The 21284-nt window shown below is 42.1% G+C and overlaps 1 protein-coding gene across 2 annotated transcripts in view; it reads right to left on the bottom strand.

The window, feature by feature from the left end:
- Positions 1 to 21284, bottom strand: part of LAPTM4B (lysosomal protein transmembrane 4 beta) — a 64048-nt gene that overhangs the window by 36808 nt on the left and 5956 nt on the right. For both annotated transcript variants that reach the window (XM_075085465.1, XM_075085464.1), the window contains exons 2-4: positions 10493 to 10604; positions 2451 to 2524; positions 1690 to 1812 (exon numbers count right to left, since the gene is read on the bottom strand). In XM_075085465.1, the coding sequence (XP_074941566.1) occupies positions 1690 to 1812; positions 2451 to 2524; positions 10493 to 10604 (309 nt within the window). The remainder of the gene's footprint in view (positions 1 to 1689; positions 1813 to 2450; positions 2525 to 10492; positions 10605 to 21284) is intronic.

The raw sequence follows: 21284 nt of genomic DNA, 5'->3' as shown, positions 1-21284 counted from the left end.
TTTCTGTGAAAGTGTGCTGGCAGTCATTAATCATATTCCTCTCTTCTAATCCTTTATCAATTGACTCTCATCTCAGCACTTCTGTTATTCTGCTTGGTAGCAATGTCAGGCTAATCAGCCTATAATTATCCTGGAAATCCCCCTTGCCCTTTTGAGCACTGACAGTTTAGCACTCCTGAAGTCTTGCCGATTTCATTACCAATCCGGAAAATTATTTACAACAGCAAGACAAAGTTGTGTGCAACCAGAGGTTTTTTATGCTCCAGAGCAGCAATGCGGATCACTAAGTGCTCTGCTGCACTGTTCCCAATACCTTCCAAGGCCTGTCCCTTCTATTTCTGCTACTGAAGTGCCTATTATTTTTTATCTGCAGGAATGACAGTGATGTTTTAGCTGACATTTTGAGAGGATCAGCTGCTCTTTGCCCTTCTGGTGAGCCAGCTCTAGATGTGGCACTAGAAGAGCAGGGACTTTTCCATGCACAGGTCCCAGCCTGCTCCCATCCCCTCATGTTCTCACAGTGACCGCGATGGAGTAAAACACGGTTACAACTCATGCTCTGGGAATCGAGGCCGCGGGAAGCTCCTGCAGCCAGCAGATGCTTGTGCTGCCACAGGAGAAGGGGTGGCACGACTGCAGAAGGAAAGGACTGCAGGTGAAGGATGGGCAGGGCTGTAGCCAGCAGCAGTGCCAGCTTCAAGCACTTGCCAAGCTATGGCTGTAATTTGCACTTTTCTACTCATATCTCTGAGGATGTTTTGAATTATTCCTCTGCTTCTCTTCCAGTGTAGCATCAGCCATGAATGCAGGCGGGTGTTAAATAAGGCAAAGGATAACAGGCCCCTGATGAATGCCAGCTCCTGCTGGCTTGACACATTCCCTCTTCCCACAGATTTGTGTGGCTACTTATCTGCCTGCTGTTTCTCATTACCTGTTATTTATACTGCCCTAGCTAGTTTTCCAGCCACACAACAGAGTTCACAGCCAAGGTAATCTATATTCAGGTTCTCAAGGCAGATTTTCAGACACAGTGGCAGCGTTAGCTTCTCCCAGAGCTCTGCAACTCCACCTGAACCTTGTTGGACATGGCACATGGTCCTGGATGAGACAGAGGCTGATGGGCTCTTGTCTTTGCTGTAGGTGGTTGCGATCATGTTTGCACAATACTGGCTATGGATGTTTGGCCAATGTAGACCATGGCAAGAAGGCAGCCTCTAATCGTCCCTAAGACAGAATGCGATAATATTTTCTAGCAAAACCAAACCTACATTGAATCAAACTCCTGCCTAATTAAATCTGTGTTAAAGCCACCAAATACATTAAAAGGAGCAACAAAACATCCTTGAAATAGCATCAAAAAGAAGCCACTGGATATGAACACAATAAGGCTGAATCCAAAAGCAATTAGTTATTATCTATATCTTGCAATATGAGCCTCATTCTAAATGAAGTGGTGCTGAGAGCTTCTGCAGCGTTGCAAAACTCCAGAGCTCTGCACAAATATTGTGATAAGTTAGTAAAGTAACCTTGCAAGGATGTTGAACACAGACTAGCAAGGACTGAGAGGACTCTTCAAGGGCTGCATAGAAAGTCAATAATAAACTATTGGCTAGAAATACAGGGCAAACTGTGCACCTTGCAGTTTTTCCCCAAAAGCCCCCAAAGGCTTGTGAACATAGAGTGATTTACCAGTTGGCGGAGGTAGTCCTGAATTGTGCTGGGATAGACGAGTACACTGATGGCAACCAACGCGTTGAGAGCAAAGTCAAAGATCTGGTAACAGAAGAAAGGGATGATCCAAGCTGCATGTTGCTAAAAAGGAAAGAAATTAAAAACCCATCAGCCACAATTTAAAATAGAAGATGTAGGTCTTTCTGCACTAAAATCTACATAACATTTGACAAAATGCATTACATTAAATGAAGCCGTAAGAGAAAAGAACTTGTTAAATCAGCTAAAAGAAATAAGACATTCAGCCAAAAGGGTTGGCCAAGCCAGTTTGGCTGCTGAACTGCAGTAATATGTGTGGTGTATGTAAGTCCCACAAGTTGTTACACTGGGACATTTAGAAACCACATGACACCTTTTTTCCCCTAATTAATAAGATTAATACTGGGGAAAACCACCGGTTTGGGAGGTGAATGGGGAAAATTTCATTTAATTTTGGTAGGAACAAGATTTATTTCTCTCAATTCAGAGTTTGCCCAGAGCTTACTCATATTTGAAACTGCAGATAGTCAACCTAACTGGGCAGTCTTCCTGCCTGCAGCGCGCGGCCCTGGGATATCACTGATCTAAGCAATCAGTTCTGCTGCCTTTTTGACTTTTTTTTCTCAGTTTTCAGCTAAACAAGTAAACAAGAAATTGGTAGAAAGCAATTTTCTTAATTTAGTTTCTACAGAGTTATGTAGTTCACTTGATTCATGTCTTCACCGAATATAATGAATTACCTTATACGCGCCATATGTAGCCATTGCACAGATCAGAATCATAAGAAGAGAAATTGCTGTGGCAATGCACATATCTAGAAGAGAAACACATCAAAATGATTGCAGATAAATTCAGAGCTTGGTTCAGTTATTTTGCCATCTACCTTGTGCAAAGCATCTCAAAGGGCAGGGTGGGAAGTGGGGTGGAGATGGGGTCAGATGCATCACTCAGCCATTGCTGGCGGAAATCTCTGGCTCTTGCGGGAAACCTCCTAAACGTGAGAAGCACAGACAGTGATTACACCATGCAAGCTTCTGCAACCTCTATGAGGCTGTGGAGATGCCATGACTGATTTAATTTTTTCTTGCTTACATATCTCTAAAAACTTTGGAAAAACAGAAATGAATTTTTAAAACCAAACTGGCATGTAGAGGCATGTTACAGCAGAAATAATATCTTGAAAATTATTTTGACCAAGACTACTACAGAGATATACAGTTTATTAATGAAGATGTATAACTGTCCAGAAAGGTGAAGTAGTAAAAGAAGCAAAATACTCTTTAAGGTGTTGATTGGAGTAATTACAGGACTCCTATCTTTTTCTTGCAGCTCAGCTCTCAATTAACTTTTCACCAGTTTTAAGAAGTTCCTAAGCTACGAACAGCTAGAAGGAGATTTGGGGGGGGGGGGGGGGAAGGAATTACATATGTTTGTTCTTTTCCTGTACACCTTCCTCGATATCATTAGAAGCCATAGTCAGGATACCAGAAGTGTATTTCTGAACCTAATGTTAAAGTGAGTTTGGGAGTGAAAATGAACATGGCAACTACTTTTCTGAGGCTAAGTCCATGCACAAAGAGGAGAGAGGACCTGATGTATAGAGGACATGACTTTAGAGAACCCAGCTCTTTAGGTATCTGTGAGATACCTGTTGTTCATATTGCCATCAACCAAGTGCATTTAAACTACCAGCCTGGTGGACTTGAAGCACACAAATACATGACTCTGTTCAAGCTGGTAATACCCATCACTGCTTGACTTTGGAGGCATTCAAAGTGTGAAGATGCCTCCATTTGGTCACAGACTTGGCACAACATCTAACTCCAGCACATGATAAGGGGCATCCTGCAGCAAGAGACAGTCCCTCCACCTCCCTGGCTGCATCAAAATGACATTCTGAGTAGGTGCCCTGGAGCCTGCATCAAAGTCCCTGAAAGGTCCTGATCTGGTAGCTGCGGAGCGGTCTCACCTACAGCCACCAGGCAGCAGTGCAGGTTCACTCAGGTCATGGCTGAAGAAGGACAGACACTAAGTCTTGTCTGTCATTTTTTCCAGCCCAACAGTATTATCATCCATGTAGAAGACAAAGGACCAATTCCTTGACCCTCCTCTGCCTGAAGGAATGCAAACCTGCACTAGCACAGAGCTCCTGCTGACACTAATCCTGATTTCTGCTGGCCCTTGATGCAGAGAGGAACCTGAGACTTGTGAAGCTAGTGGAAAAATGAGCAAAAGGAGGCTGTCGCTGGCTGGTGAGGGTGTCTTCAGAGAGCACTTATGTACATTGAGCTACAGGCTCCTTGGGTACCATGCCTACCAATGGCAGGATTAAGGATTTAGGAAACCATATCTCCCCTTTTCCAGGGCAGTGCCTGTGTCCTGGGTTTCAGGACCCTTTCGCTCTCCCTCTTACCCCCAGATTTTGACCCTGTGATTGCACAGGGACTCAAATGCAACAGAATAAGCCCTATTGCAGACTACTTCCTAATTAAATGGGTGGAGCCCCTTTCATGGACACTTGGAGGACCATGTTTAAACCACTGTAGTCTGATGAAGACCTGGAGTCCAGATGTCCTTACTCATAGTGCCAATGCTTGAAACTGTCTTATTGTCAAAATAAGCAGGTCTTACCCAGAGAGGCACCAGCACTCAGCACTGAGGTTAGCTGCACCCCTGCACTTACTGCTTCCTACCCAGTGGCTTTATGCAGCTCTGCTTGTGGGTGCTTGGAAATGCCACTGGGAGGCAGCTGGGCTTCCTGCTTGTAATTTGGGAGGGGATGACATCACAGTGAATCCCAAATTGCTCTTCATCTCAAATTGCTCTTTAGAGGCACCTCCTTCACCTCCTTGACTGTGCAGAGAATCCAGACATCCAGTGTAGATGTCTCAGCTGCATTGCCATGACCATCTTCGGCTTTTTAGGAGCTGTAAGGCTGTGCTGTGCCTGTTAAAGCTGATCTGAATTCTGCCCTCAAGAGGAAGAACAACTCACAAAACAAACCCATACTGATACAAGGTATTGCAGCCTCTTCAGATACTCTTATTTGTGCGGTACTTTACCCTGGCAGCCCACATACATCCTGTGAAATCAAAATTCTTTTGAATAGACCAGGTACAATTGAGGTAATGTAAAAGAGATGTGGAAGTGGCCACCTGTAGGCACTAACCTCAACAGAACCTCTTATAAAAGAGGATCTTGGATCAATATTTTTATTTTAACGATCAGCTTGGAGGCACTGCTCATGCATTTTTTCTGCCCATTCTTAATCCCAGTCACCTACTTACTGTATTCAAGGGGAAGCTGCTGTCATTGTCATCTGCAGCAGATGCAGCAGCCACAGGCCTCGCTTTGCTCGTGACCATAGCAGTACTGGTTCAGAGCCAGAGCTTAGCAAACTGCAATAAACTTGACATTGAAGCTCTGGTCTGACACACTCATGCTCCCCGTCTCTGATGTCTCTCTAGCTGTGCTCTGCTGTGCCAAGTCCTAGTTGGCTCAGGCTGGCTCTTTCTCATTTAAGGCTTCATTGGGTTTTTTGAGTTGCGTCAGCTTCAATTAATGAGAATGAAACTAGATATGTTGCACATTAAATGAGAAGCTAATAGGGGTGTGTGAATTTTTTCCAGCCATGCTGTACTTTCCATGGCATTCATGGCTAGAGTGCAGTACTTGGACCACTGCAGTGGTTACACAGCCTATTGACCTAGACAACTTTTGAGTTTTCAGCTTGGTTTTAAAGAAACCAGTTGGGTTTTTGCCTCTTATACCTTGCAGCGAGATCCCACCTTCCTGCCACATTGGGGAGAAGAGGCTGCTGGGGCTGGGTAGAGCTCCTGCCATGGTGTGCTTTTGTGCATGCAAAGCTCTGCAGCTGGAGCTTCTTCGAACCCACCTCACAAGCATTTCCCTGCCTTCCCCTCTTGTCTTACAGAGGAGGCTGGTGGAGGGTGCTGCAGGAACAGAGAGGAGCAGCCAGCAAAGCCAGTCCCTGAGCCAGGACCTGTATGGAGTGATGGAGACCTCAAATCCCCCAGCTCATCACCTGCCCCAGCCCTGAAGTGAATTGCTGGCTCTCGTCTCTGAGAGCAGGGGCCAGAAAGCTACAATCCTCAAGCAGATTGCAGCCTACAATCCTCAGTCAATTTTGCCCACCCTCCTAGCCTTATTTATCCAGCAGCCTGGCCTCCTTGCTGCCAGCTAAGGATTACTACTTTGCTCTCCCCTCCAGGCTGCTTGTGTGAGCTCAGTGCTGCTGCTGCAAGCTGCTGAGCAGCCTCCTGAGTTGCAACCCATGCAGCAGTGGCAGTTTTTCTCCAGCAAAGGAGGGAGGCCAATGAGAAGGAAAAGGTTTTCTGCATCCTTGAGCCCAACTCATTTACTCCAGAGGATAAGGATAGAGGGGAAGATGCATCCCAGAATATGCTATGCTGGGTCAGGGATCTAGTTATTTTCCTCACCCTGTAACATGGGGCTCATACTACAGGGGTGGTGCTGATGGGTTGAGGCACAAAGGGTATGTGTTCTACTGTTTACCCCCCACAGAAGTCCCAGCCTGCTACCTGTAGGTTTTCTTAGAAAATATTTCTATTTGAATTACTCTTTTTATACTCCAGATGCATGTCATGTTCTGCAGAGAGACCATCTCTTTACCCTGCCCTGAAACCTCTACTTGTCTTGTCTGCCTGTCCCAGGGCAGGGACACAGGCTGATTTTGGCCTGAGTTGACAACATCAGTGTCAAAGTTCCCATCAATTTCTATAGGGCATACATAGCATTTCAGTTCTAGCTGTTGTACAACTTTTGAAGAATCACACACACCTGTGACACGCTGAAGGCAGTAAATAAAACCAAGCAACACTCACTGCTTGTTTGGACTGTTGATATGTCAGGATCATAGTCTGTGTATCTGGAGAAGCTGAGCAGGAAGCTCAGGTGAAACCCTCTGGGAAGTCAAATTGATTTATAGGGCTTTTCCATCTCCTGCCCAGACATTATTAGTCTTTTAACAGCAGCAGTATTATGTTGGGCAGCTCACACATTTCTAACTTTTCCTAGTCCAGCTTCTAGTGCCTTAACTCCCTCAGGCCCTAAGGAAATAATAAAAAGAAAGATGAGATTAAATGGGCTCAGTTGAATATCCACCACAAGAAGTAGTCCAGTGTTTTCCACAGCTCCCAGATGCACATCTCAGAGAGCCAGCCAAACTCACATGCTGGTGTCTTCCAGCACATCCATCTGCTGTGTGGCAAGTCTTGACAGATTATTTTCCCCCTCGTTTCCTTTTCTAGAATAGAAGGGAAAATCTATAATCTACAGCTTTTTCTAAGTGCTCAGGTAAATCCTTTCTCTGCTTAATTGAACAGGCATTTTGGAGCCTCTGGTAACGCCCTGGGAACCACACTGAATCCTGATATTAAGGCTGAGCAGCCCTTTGCAGAAGAGCTGATGCTGCATTGACATTTTCAAACAGTTTGCCCTAGGCTGGTTCTGGCTCTGCATGTGAAAGGAACTTTTCCCACTGCTGGAACAGAAAATTGAAAATTCTCCATAAACCAGGCCAGAGCATAGCCAGAAATAAATAAGAATACAAATATTGGGGGAATCCTTGTTTCTTGGAAGTCAAGGGAAATTGGTCATTAACTTCTTGTTAGCCATGATCCCACTGCTATGATTCATCTGATAAGTTTATTTCCAGTTTATATTTTCAGACGTTTTTTGAGGGAGCCTATTTGAGGAAGAAGGGAAAGGGAATAACAATTTTAGATGCAAAATGTGTGTCTGCACTCTTTTTTGGTTTGCTATTGACAGGGGCATCAAAGGTAATAAGAATAATGGTTACTAGTATTTCCATCATTATTGTTTGCTAGCACAAGTACATAAAGATAACAACTCTGGGACCTTCACTAGCATAAAAATTGATGTATTCTCCTGTATTTTGTACTCATGGTTTCACATCAAAGAATTTCAGCACATGTTGCTAACCTGGGAAACATTTCTTAAAAAAAGACAAGTAAAAGTAGGACAAGAGCACGTGGAAGTTTGTCTGATGTTTTATCTTGTAAGAAAATATTTCCTCAGATTTGTTCAAATATAGTCATATTTAAAGAAAGAAGGAAAAAAAAAAAACCTCCTGCCAGCTATTTCCAGTAACTATAAAATCCAGTAGCTTGATTCAGCTGGCTTTACTCAGTAAGGGCTTAAACCAGAGGGAGTCAAAGAATAAAAGGACACATTAATTCAAATGTTCATTGGTAATTTAACTGCCTGTGAAATGTTTCCTTTACCAAATGGAAATGAGGTCACTTGGCCCATAAGCCATCGTTTTACAGTCTTGCAGGGTTCACTTCAGAAGCCTCGATAAAAAAAATATAGAAAATACAATTTTCAAGTGTAGATGGAAATCCCCAATGTACTTGATCTGACAGCTATTGCATTACAAAACAGAATTACTATTTTAAAGCCTTGGGCACTGGCAGGCTATATAAAACCACACCGACAGACAGTCATTACCAAGGTTAATCTCTGAGAATTAGGACAAGACAGTCAGTTTTAATATGTCAGTATCAGCTAGGAGCCCATCTGTACTTACTATGGTCCTTACTTTCTTAAATCCAGTTATATAAAAAGATTTTTAGTTGGAAGTTATAGGTGTTTTTTCAATGAAGACACAATAAAGTACTGATTGCGCCTTATTATTAATTAAATGTAGGCCCTCAAGGCATAGCTGCACTAAAGGACTTGTGGAAATAAGCAACCCTTAACTGATACCCAGCAGCTCTGACACACCATGGGTGCAATTATTTTTCTCCTATGTGGGGCTACTCCTTTTCCTACTGATATTTTTATTGTTTTGAGTAGGAATGAGGAAAGGACTTTGAGCTTTTTGCTGCGGATGGGTGCGATTCTGAGCAGCAAGACACCAGGGTAACTAGTAGGAGGCCTTGTTTCATATTACTGTGAGAAATGTTGAAGGTAATGATCTTGTGAGCAGAAATAAAAATAAAAAGACATTTTTTTCAAAATCACATTGAGGGAAAACTTTTCTAGATACAAAATAAATCATTGGTCTGTGCGTGGGTGGGGAACTGGCTGACAGGCCGCACCCAAAGGGTGGTGGTAAATAGCTCTTTCTCAAACTGGCAACCTGTCACTGGTGGAGTCCCCCAGGGATCAATATTGGGCCCAATGTTATTCAATATCTTTATAAGTGATCTGGATAATGGCATCAAGTATAGCCTGATGAATTTTGCTGATGACACCAAGTTGAGCGGGGAAGTAGACACTCCAGAAGGGAGAACTGCTCTGCAGGAAGATCTGGATAGGCTGGAAGAGTGGGCCAGCAAGAACCTTATGAAGTTCAACACGGACAAGTGTGAGGTCTTGCACCTGGGAAAACATAATCCGGGAGTGCAGCACAGACTGGGATCCACCTGGCTGGAGAGCAGCTCTGTGGAAAGGGACCTGGGGGTCCTGGTAGACAGAAAGCTCAACATGAGTGAACAGTGTGCTGCTGCGGCCAAGAAGGCCAACAGGATGCTGGGTTGCATCAAAAAGGGCATCACCAGCAGAGATAAAGAAGTCATCATCCCGCTCTACTCAGTGCTTGTCAGGCCACACCTGGAGTACTGTGTACAGTTCTGGTCCCCGCTATACAAAAAGGATGTGGACAGACTGGAGGGGGTCCAGAGAAGGGCCACTAAGATGATCAAAGGACTGGGAAGCCTGCCATATGAGGATAGGCTGGGAGAACTGGGTTTGTTCAGCCTTGAGAAAAGGAGGCTTAGAGGGGATCTCATCACCATGTACCAGTACTTAAGGGGCAGCTACAAAGAAGATGGAGACTCCCTTTTTACATGGAGTCACATGGAGAGGACAAGGGGGAATGGGCGCAAGTTGCTCTTGGGGAGATTCCGACTGGACACCAGAGGGAAATTTTTCACAGTGAGGAAGTGAACACTTCCCCAGGGAAGTGGTCAACTCGGCCCCGTTGGACACCTTTAAGAGTCGTCTGGACAGGGTGCTGGACCATCTTGTCTAGACTGTGCTTTTCCCGGAAAGGTTGGACTAGATGATCCCTGAGGTCCCTTCCAACCTGTGATTCTGTGATTAAAGTAAACCAAATAATTTGAAACAGTTATGGAAGAAAGAAGCATTTGCAAAGGACAGGGGGTTTTTGCAGGAGACATAAATGGCCTGGCCCATCCTTCCCTAAAACTGTATTGAAGATTTTCTATGATGTCCTTTGGTCCTGTGTTATCACTAATACACCTATGACTATACAGATAATATTTATACTTGCATCTCTTACAACAGGTTTGTGCGAGTCATGCCATGTGCACATGGAGGATATGTAAATAAGTACAACATGAATGAACACATTCAGCCAGTTACATAAATTGCAGTTTGGGTTCTTATGCCTGTGCATGCACTACCAGACGTGGTGCTGGGGGGTGCAGAGACTCCATATTTCCCTATGTCATGCAAAATCCCCTTGGGTCTTTCAGCACCATGCTCAGGGATAACATCTCTATGTCAAGGGTTGGCTCAGCCCCTGCCAAGCCAGGGCACAGTAGAGCAGATGGATTACTAATAGGTAACAGATATGGTTACTACTAGGTAACCAGTTTGAACTGTGCCATGAATACACCTTTCACAATAAAAATGCATCTGTAGGATACCATGGTGAGCAATAATTAAAGGACAATAATTAATGAAATGATAGGACAGTTACATAAATGCGTGAGCAACGACTGCTAGTGTTTAGGCAGTTTGTACTTACTGGCATCATCCATGAATTCAAATTCACCCCCTAATTCAGCACTGGTTAGATGGTACTGGTCAGGATCGGTCAGGGCGCTCAGCAGGATCAGCAATACCACCGAATTGATAATCTATAGAGAGGAAAAAGGGAAAAGAGTAAGACTGTAAAAGTAATCTCTGGAAAAGCTCTCAGTAGTATATACCTGCCACACTCCATGCCAGCTATGGAGTTTTCTGACTGTAAAACCGCAGTATTTAACTAACACTGCAATTAGTTTCTCTGGGTTTGTGTAAACAGGACCTATTTCTTCCCCAGGTGGTAGCAGGAAAATGAAACAAAACGTGGATTACCCCTTTTTGTTCCTACTCTCTCCCATACCATCAGACAAGTTACCACTGCTCTTTCAGATTATAAAGCATGTTAACACATACATTTCGGTTTGTTCTGTTACAAAAACTAAAATCAATTGAAAACAATGATTTTGAGATTATTACACGAGTGCTGTAGTAAAGGATTATTAGCACTGCAGAGCTGGAACTGGGGACAGGCCCTGTGAAAGTGCCAGGTGATCAAAGAGGAGCTGATTTGCTGAAAGAGGCTGAATTTTAGAAGAGGTCATGAGTGATGGAGCTGATTCACGTGACCTGCTAAACCAGAAGGCCTTGAGGAGACGGGATGAGTGGCAACCGAGCCCATCATCTGATGCAGATGTTCCTGTATCATATGGCACAGAGATATGTTCACATACGCTGAGGTTTTGGCTATGAAATGCAATAAATTATTTAAATACAAGAATATAGTATCAAGTGATTCAGTACAAGCAGATTGTTAAGTATCAGCTATGAGAGGAACACAGAGGTAGCCAAGAGCTATGTTTTAAAACAAATCCGAACAAAATGCTCATATTACTTTGAAGTAGAGAGGGCTAATTGCAGAAAAGAAGATTGCTCAGCATGAAATAACACAGCTTGGCTAAAAGATTATTCTAGAGAACTAGGAAGATAACTGATGAACAGGAAGATGGAGAGAAGAAAGCTGATGATAGAGTATGCTGGGGAGCATGGATTTTCATTGCTTTGATTCTCACTTCGAAGTCATCCTAATCTGATCACAGGTTACTAACAGCAACAAAAGGTGTAGGAACACAGGCTATAATAAGACATGAACAGGCTAGAGAATTTCTTGGGTAAGATAAATACTTTTTGATAGGCAAATTCCATCAAGTTTAGCTGATATGAGATCTGTTAGCAACAACCTTTGAAAAATTTTTGAGAACAGACTGAGTTCACAAGGTGGGGAAAGAGCAAGCACAGTTTATGCCTTTACAAAGCAGAAAGGACATATAAAGAATTTATGGCTAGATTGTGAGATTTATTAATAAAATAAACCCAAAACCAGATAATCAAGCATTCTTCCAATTAGTACTTCAAATTTTATTGTTATAACCAACAATCACCATGGGCTTGTCAAGGACAAACTGTAATTAATTCATCATCTTTTCCTTCTCTGACAGGCTAAGAGGCCTTGTGGACAGGGAAAAAGCAGTAGATATCATTTCTTTGCATCTTACAAGCCTTTTGACATTGAAAAGTTCTCGTAAATGAGCTAGGAAAACCTGGTTTGGTTGAAAGTGCAGCAAGGTGAGTGCACAACCAGCTGGGTAGTTGTAATGAAATAATAGTTGCCAGGGATTCCCAGCCAGTGCTGAAGATATATTGATTAGGGTTCTCCAGGATTGTTGAAATACTTGGTATTTCAAGGCATTTGTGACGTCTATCTTTTTTTTAATTTGCAGACAATGCCAAACTGTAAGCACTTTAGCAGATAAGCTTAGAAAGATTTTGAGCAACTATGTCAGAATTCAAACAATAGAGCACAATTCAGTACCAACAAGCATCAAGCATCACATTTGTGACAAACTGCAGAAGAACAAGGGGAGAAATAACTGAGTAGGTAACAGTTCCTCAGAAAAGACTCTGGGTATGACAGTGAATTAACATGACTCAGTGCCATCCATGAGCTCATCTTCACGGCTGCATGGTGGTGGGCAGTACTGCAGAAACCTGGGTTTTAGACACACAAGTCATCCTCCCACTTGCCCTCCACAGTGCCTCTGCAGATAGGGCCCAGTTCAAAGTCCTGAAATGTACCTGCAGAGGGTCCTGCAACAGAACAGAGGGTGATCAGACATGTAGAAAGTGTTACTCGCAGGGAAAATTGTGTTGTTTAGTGAGAAGGCAGAGGGAAATGCTCTCAGTCTTTTATATGCAGAAAGGTGAGGAAAAGGAGGCGGTGATAGACTTTCCACTGCGAGATGAGTAAGTAACAGATTAAAATTACAGCAAAAGGAAATACAGGTTATGCAGCTTGCTGAACAATAAGAACAATCAGACAACAGAAGAGATTGTCTGGAGTGGGTGAGAGATCTTCATTACTGCATTTTTTCCTAGAACAGTTATATGGCTTTGTGTTGGGAATGCTGTAGCCGTAGATGGTCTTGGATCGGCTTTGAAGACAGATCAGATGAGCATCAAGTTTAAAAGTTATATTCTATAAGATCTACTATTTTTTAACGTTATGTCTAACTTTATATTGCAATCCAGTTCTTGTTTTACACTCTTTTGTGGCAAGATGGAGGATGTATGACAGTAATAAATATGTTACTTAAGAAAAGTCCTTAAAATAACGAATCAATCAGAAGCTATAAATGTATATAAGTGTTGCTATTTTAAAGGCATACAGGTTTAATCTTTTGTACAGATATAGTCAGGAAGATTCATAAAATACTGACCTAGGCACTCTACTTTCTCCATATGGATATGTCCAGATTCAGATTACGTGTTTGTCAGCATTGCCTTTAAGTCTCCGTATAAAACACAGATTGCATTTGCCTGACCTGAAATCTGCTGTGGTTAGTAGGAATCTGTCTAATGCTCTTTAGTGCACACTTTTCTGTTCTATCAGGATGTACTCTTGAGATCCTCATAATGATCTCTGAGCACCTTCCAACTGTGCTGTCAGCAGTGCAAGGGAAATGCACCGTGTCTTCATTTGCTCACCCGCTTTCTCTGAGAAAAAAAATGTATGTGCAGTTGGGTGTATTGTATTTGTTACGGTTTTTCTTTTGTCTTGAACGTGATACGACCGTTGAATTTTGGAAAGTGCTTCAATGCATACATTTAATGTGCCTAAAAATTTACTGATGTAGCATCTTCCAAGGACACATAATCAAGGACCAGAGCATAAAGTGATTCCCTGTTGATATATGTGGATCATATGAGAGTTGAAATCTCTGTTCTAAGAAAAGCAAAGGAGATTTTTCTGCTCTCTCAATAGGACCAAGATTTCCTTCAAGATCTTTTACATTCCTTCAGCAACAAATAATGTAATGACTAATTAACAATCCTTAGAAAGAATTTTCATTATGCAAAGTTTCAGTAAGCAACTAAGCCCTACAGAGGACAACTAAGCCCCAATCAATGACACACGTAGTCCTCCTTTTATGGATGGAGAAACAGAAACATGTTCATGACCATGCAGCAGGGTGGTGTTCAGTGGTAAGAATAAAATATAAGATGTTGCACTACCAAGTCAGAACTGTGACCACTGGGTCCTGCTGCTGGTTACAGCCATAGAGCTACCCAGAGTTATAAGACAGGAGCTCCAGGGGTACTAACAGGCCTTACCGGCCCTTCCCAGCCACATCTTAGGCCTCCCCGCACCCCTGCCCATGGCCCAGGACTTCAGCTCAGCCTGGGGTCATCAGTGCCTGCCCCAGTGGCGCCACAGGAGTGCCGGTCTCCAGCCATGCTTCTGGGGTGGTCGCCTTGAATGCATGTTGCAGCTTGTCTCCAGTTGCGTCCCTGGTCTTGTCCCCTCCCTTTTGCTCCTGGTTGGGCTCCCTCAATGGCCCCTGGCCCTGGTTCACCACCTGCCATATGGGGGCTGTTGATGGAGGCCATTACCAGCCCCCAGTTCTGCACCAGGGCTCAGCACCTCCAGGATGGTACCCAGAGTGCCATAACAAGAGACTGGACAAAGATCCCAAAGAAAGCCCTAGAAATGCCCAACTGTCCTCTTATCCTGATACAGAAATAAAATAATAATTTTAAAAATGCCCCAATCTTGCTTCTCTAGCAACCAGGTAGAATACATCCACCTCCTTATCAGTGTAGAGGAGGAAAATAACTCTGCTTTGTAGAGACCCCAGAATATGTAATGAAAACAGGAAAACAGGACATATTATGGAGGAGATAGCTAATCCAAATATTGGAGCATTACTTGGATTTCCTGCTCTAGGCTTACAAAACACAGTTTCAGATTTGAGTAGAAGTATTTTAAACAGCAACAACTGTGTGAGAGAAGGTACATGCAGGCATGAGGGTTAAAGGCAGCACATGCTGAAAGGATGACTGGCACCACCAGCCACTGCTACTGCTTCCATCTCTACTGTGATAAAGAACCAGCAGCTTATGTATGATGTGAAGCAGCTCTGCCAGAGGGAACATGCAGTGTTTAGGATGCAAGGAAGCAACCTCATGTCTTCCGCAGACAGCATCCAGCATTTAGAAACTATATAATGCACTGAAATTTCAGACCTCTGCCACCAATGAGCGAGTTGTCTTCTTTTCCTCATCATTTGTTCCAGAGATCAGCAGTGAACTCTGGTGACCCATGGAGATAAAATGCAGGGGAGGGAAGGTGTCAGAAACCACTGTATCAACAGGTGATGAGAAAATGGGTATCACTATAATTTCAGACCCTTCACAGAAGTGCAGCTGCATTATATCTATCCCAGCTTACCTAAAAGAAAATCAGTTCCAGTAGCCCCTAAGAGATTGCCGTTAACACAGATCTTTTTGCTGATCTCCAACTCAGACAGAGAAATCCTCAAGCCAGTGACTTACATAGATGTCCGTAAATACTACAAGAAATAGCAGGACTTTATTTGTCCTTTCCTTCCTCCAGCTTACAGTCAAGGGTTGAAATAAAATTGCTCTGATAAAGGACTTCAGAAGAGGAAATATTAAACTTACTTTAACTCAATACGCTGCATTAAAAATACACCAATGTTTCTATTGAAGTCCACAGGGTGCCCTCTACAAATATTCTACCACTCTTCTCCCAAGACATCCTAATGCAGTGAAAAGAGTTCTTTATATTTATAGGGATCAATTTATTCATGCATGTAATGGTCTGGATGCTCTCTATCTGGTGAAAGATGTATGTACACTGTTAATTCTGGATCTGTTTCAGCCTCACTGAACTTAACTTAAGCACACTCAAACCTCTGCATTGGTGGAGCACTAACTTGCCACCCATGCTCTCTGTCAAGGGTCCTTTACAGTTCCAGAGAGCTGGTTTAATGACAGTGAACAACACTCCAGTAATATTTAGGTATAAACCCCCATGCTTTTAGATAAGAGGAGATAAACTTTGGGGTTTTTTGTATAGAAAACAATGAAAAAAGTAGATATAATGAAAACACGGTCATTTTGCATTAACCCCCCAATTTTCTGTAATTCATATTAGTGAATTATAATTCACTATATATACTCGATATATATATATTCAATATATATTCAATATATACTGGGATTGATATCATCCGCTAGTTATCGGAAACATCACTGTAGTTTACTCTATAGTCCTGTACCTCACGTAGTACGAGCTACTAGATGAAAAAGGAGTTGATGTTTCTAAAGAAAAATGGTTGTGACTGAGCAGCAAATAACAGCAAATTTCTCTGAGGGTTTTGAACAGTGAGCCATCTTGGGTTGTTTCTGACCAAGGCTCCTAAACCTTGGCCCGGTTTTGAACTGTCACACACAATTCTAGCATATTTTTTAAAATCCACAAAACTGTCAAGGTTTAGTTTGTTGCCTTCTACAGAGATACTGTTGAAGCAAATCACCAGTTACATTAATTTTACTAGTAAGAAAGCCTAAATGTTTTTAATATAACTGAAGAAATTCTCAAGCAAAACCCCATACCCTCCATCCCCCTTCAAAAAACTCAAGGGAGGTTTATAACTCTAAGTGCTCGTTCTCTGTAGAAGCAAACCCCCAGTCTTAAACTATTTTGCTCCTTGAAACTAAACTAACAACAGAAATCTGTACATATTTTAGAATACTTGGATATTTGAAGTCAGTAGCACCATTAGAAAATGTAAGAATGTATGGAAAATGTACAGTTAAGCTAACTCAACATCCTTAATTCTCCCCATCTACCGCTGTATATCGTTGCCTTCTCACTTGGCACATTCTTTGCATTTTTCTTGCTTTTTTCTTTTAGCGTAGAAGATATTAATAAAAGCAAACACACTTTTGTTCATTAAAAGGACAAAAGAACTCTACGAAAAGGAAAAAAAGTCATGTTTAACTCAATAGTTCAGGATAGATTTGTGCTATATGGGGCACCTTTCCCAAACTTCTTTTATTAGCACTGATGATGACTTAAAGTTTATGATCTACTGCCCCAAATAGGCAGATCTTTCTCTCTCTTCTCTCTCTCTGTTAGGCAAAGTATATTTTTTTTCTGAATTCTGGTTAAAGAGGAAATACGAAGGCAATTTTAGCAATAAAGGTTTTACAGCTGTCTGACTGCTGTGGAGAGCAGGAAAACAATGTGAGAAGGAACAAGGTGTCCCCACTGTGTGCCCAAGGTTTTTTACAGATCTCATGGCAATTATTCAGTCATGCATAGGGTGCATAGGACCCAGGAGCTATATCTGATCACACCTCAGTCAGTGGCTTGAACTCCTAGGAAAGGAGGAGCAGGAGAATCCTGGCTGTCAGAGTAGATACCTCTCTGTTTTTCTGCCATATAAGCCTTCTGCCTCATGCTAATGAAAATGTTTCAACTCTCCAATGCTGGGGGACAAACTGCAGATGTGTTAGTGATACACAAAATGAGGAATGGTCCAAGGAAGGAAAGCCAGACACACCTAGTTATCTTTTCACCCAATGAAACATATCAGTCTGAAGGGAAACAGAAGGATGGCAACATAGAGTTGGGTTAAAGGAAATCCTTCACCCCTTTCACCAGTGAAAGTCATTATCAGACATTATTACTGAAGCCAAAAGGTTGGAGGAATACAGAAAAGGATGAGCTGTTTATTCAGAAAATGCAAGTGCTCAGTTGTTGTTACAAAGCATCTTAAAAACAAAATACAAGCCTTCATGCTTCAGGTTATTGCCTACCTTAAAATAATAGTAGAATAAAAGAAAATGTCTTCCCTGCACAAGTTGTTCTTTCTTACTTCCCTGTGGAGTTTCTCAAAGCATATGTTTCTAGCTGCTACCTGAAATAATGCACTGGAATAGGGAGATCATTAGTCAGATCAGAAGTAGCAATTAAGTTTTTGTGTTCTTTAATCTGGAGAAGACAGGGTAGAGTTTGCAATTCTTGTTGCTTATTTTTCCAAATTACTCATGAGAAGTCAAAGAATGATCCAGGCTCAGGCCAGGCAGGCTCAGACTGGCATATTACAGAGAGCATATAATAGAAAGCTGCATAAAATATTTTAATCAGACTTTATATATAATCTCAACTGTGTTTATTATAATGACACTAAGCATTGAACTTTAAAGGCTATGCTGATTAAATTGATATAGGAAGTCCAGCATATTTTATCAGCACTCTTCTATACAAATGACTCAACTGCTGCCTACTGTCAGCCTTTTAAGAGTCCTAAAACCCAAACCACAAGAGGTCTGTTACTAACAAAATACAGTAATGACTAAATTTATAAAAGAAAAATTAGATGGGCAAACTGTGCAGGATGCACACTGGAGGTTTCTGCTTCCCTAGAGATAGAGTTTAATTTGTAATATACTTAATCTTAGTCCTGTCATGGTTTAAGGAAATAGGATATTTGTATGCAAATTTGTCAGTGGATTCTTTGCTGCTTTTACATTGCATTTAAAGGAAGTGGGACCTGTTTCTGAGCAAGGTCCTGAAAATGATTGCCAAGGTCTTCTGCCCAGCCTTGGGGAAATATAATCATGCACCCATGTTCAAGTCATAACATTCAACTCTATTTCTACTAAAGCACATCTCAGTCCAGGATGCTGTGGAGAGCTAGGAAAGAATTGGTATGCACTAAAACACCTTATTAGAAAAAGAGTTGAACAACTGGTCTGTTGGGATTTGTCCTTGACTTCCAGAAATTGATTTCTGAGTCTTGCAGGTGATTGTGAAAGGTTGAGGGCAGACCTGTGGAAGTGTTGCTGTTCATGTGAGTTGCGGCAGCTCCCACGGGTCTGAACCTTAGTGTGGACTCTTGACAGAGAATGGGCCAGTCAGCACGGCTGTAACTCAGCAGTTGAGTACCTGGGCTGGATTGCCCAAGGCAGCTGGCCATGGCCAGCAGCTAGTGTGTCTTCCCTACACCAGCCCACATGCTGTCTGGGCTCAGGCTCACCTCTAGTCTCTTTGGACATGTGTTACTGCACTGGTGAGAGGAGTGTGCTTCAACTTTTTATAGTGAGCCACATATGCCCACTTAATTTAAAAAAAAAAAATAAAACCCAACCAACCACAAAAACACACCAAACCTTTGATGAATTATTCTTTTGTAGTCACCACAGGCAATATCTACAGAAACCATGCAAGGGATCAGGGCTGTCAGTAGTAAACTGCATCCTTACATCACTCTGCAACCCAAGGCAGTGATTTAGTTATGCAAGCAAGAAGCTGGCACACCCCAAAAGTTGGTACAGTACAGATAATTCCTGAAATAGTCACATGTATCCAATCTGTCCGGGCATAACTGTCACATCTGGAAAATGCACCTCCACAAGGTGAAAATCTCCCACAAACCCGTGTTTCTGCCAAAAGTATCTGTCCTGTCTGTTTTAAGTAGCTTAATATATCCCCTGACAGAACAAGACCTTGCTCAGCACAAGCAAGGAATGAAATGAAAAACAATCATGGCACTTTAAAAAGCTCTTCTAAGGCAGAGGACTAGGACGACGGTTGTCACAGCTGACTGCAGACACCTGAAAGAGCAGACCCACAGGAGGTCCAAGAACAGTGTGCTAGGCTCAAGTCTAGATTATTTCTTCGGTGATGCCTTGCTGGCAGATTCAGCACCTCAGATTGAACAGGAACACTCTCTCACACCTTCAGCAATGACCATGGTTTTTCTCTTCCTATTCTGCTCTTTGGAGGTTTGGAAAACATCAAAGTTTCAAATCTGAAACCTCCAGGTCAGCTGCAGAACACCACAGAAACTCCCGAGGACATTTTCAAGCCTCAGCCACTTTAAACTTCCAGAGTTTTAAAGTCAAAGCATGAGCCTCACAGTAAAACCAGAGAAAAAGAAAGCAATCAAGGAAATTAATTCCTGGCTATTTTGCAACATCCGTTCCATATGTCCAGGAATATATAAGACTAATTGCATTTTCACTGACGTCAGTCTAATCAACGATCAGTTTACGAAGCTTAATGTGTTCTCCTCTGGCTCACTAGAAGATACATATTAACCTTCAACAGAACTTCTAAACACATTTTACTTGATTAATGTAATACCTCCTCTCCTTTCTAAAAATACATTCATGATTTTTGTATAAAAACCAAATGTAGTTATAGCATTCTGGACTCTTAATGGGCTTCTTTCCTTTAACAAGCACTTATGTAAACTTTACTCCTCTTACAACCAACCATCTGTTTTCTCACTGGAGGAAGACAACAGTTCTTTGTAATCCCAGTGAATTTATTATCCAATTGAAGGCCTTACTAAGATAAAAAGGGTATTTTACAAAAGTTTACATTTTCTCAATTACTGTGTTGATTCGAAGAGACAACTGTGTCATTATTCTAGACAACTGATGCAGTTTAGCAGCTATAGTTGCAGTGATTCATATCCTCTGTGCAAAAATCCCTCTGTGGTGTTTGGGGACATAAGAAAACTTGCAGTGTAAGGAGATTAGAGCTTAAAGTTTTCAGAAATCCTTGTGTGTGTTGCAGATCAAGAAACTGTTCAGTAAATGTATGGACTGTCCAAAATATGCTTACAAGAAATTTTAGCCCTCCAATGACTTAAAAAGTTTTAAAAACAAAAACATTAATAAGCACACTGATGTGTGACAGAGTCTGGGGAGGACCGACAAAATGCTGTTTCTGCTCTGCTCTTCAACAGAGCAAACACACAAACCTGTTTGTTTTTTCACTTAGAGCAGAAAGCACAGATAACATCTATGAATCTGTCGGTTTTTCAGATAATCTTTCTGGCCTCTTCATAGATTGATTCTGTCACCCAGAGGTGAGTGATTAGGGTCTTTGCAAGCTGTCTTATTGATTGTGCAATTTAAATTCCTCCCATATGGTACTTTATTTTGCAATTTAACAGAAGAGGCCCTGAAACATGAATTGGAATGAGGAGGGAAGGAGGTGGGATAAGGTCCTGCACTGCAGGAACCAACCTGGATTTGCACGTGGGAGGAAGGAGTTATTTAAGGAGTTCTCCAGAAGTCATCTTGAAGCAATTAATTGTTATGTTATTTAGTACTGTCTCTCTAGTAAGTTACAATCAGAACGTAGTTATTGAGAAGGTCCTTCAGACAAGGTACATTTTCTTCATGCTAATGATTAGTGGTGGTCTTTATTCTTTGCTCTATCATGTCTAAAATGCATACATATATTTTCAGTTTCTTAAGGAAGTACCATGCAGGCCCTGAGCAGGTATTTGTGTGCAGGATCAGTCATTTATTCCCTGCTGGTCTTGAAGAAGATAATGAAATGGATGCAATCCACTCCAAAAGCAAACACTCTGGGCCTCCTCTGATACCATCTCAGCTGGATATTC

The sequence above is a fragment of the Phalacrocorax aristotelis genome, chromosome 2, assembly GCF_949628215.1.
Source record: "Phalacrocorax aristotelis chromosome 2, bGulAri2.1, whole genome shotgun sequence".
Classification (NCBI taxonomy): domain Eukaryota; kingdom Metazoa; phylum Chordata; class Aves; order Suliformes; family Phalacrocoracidae; genus Phalacrocorax; species Phalacrocorax aristotelis.
The sequence above is the reverse complement of the archived record's forward strand: the minus strand, read 5'-3'. Positions and strand labels throughout refer to the sequence as shown.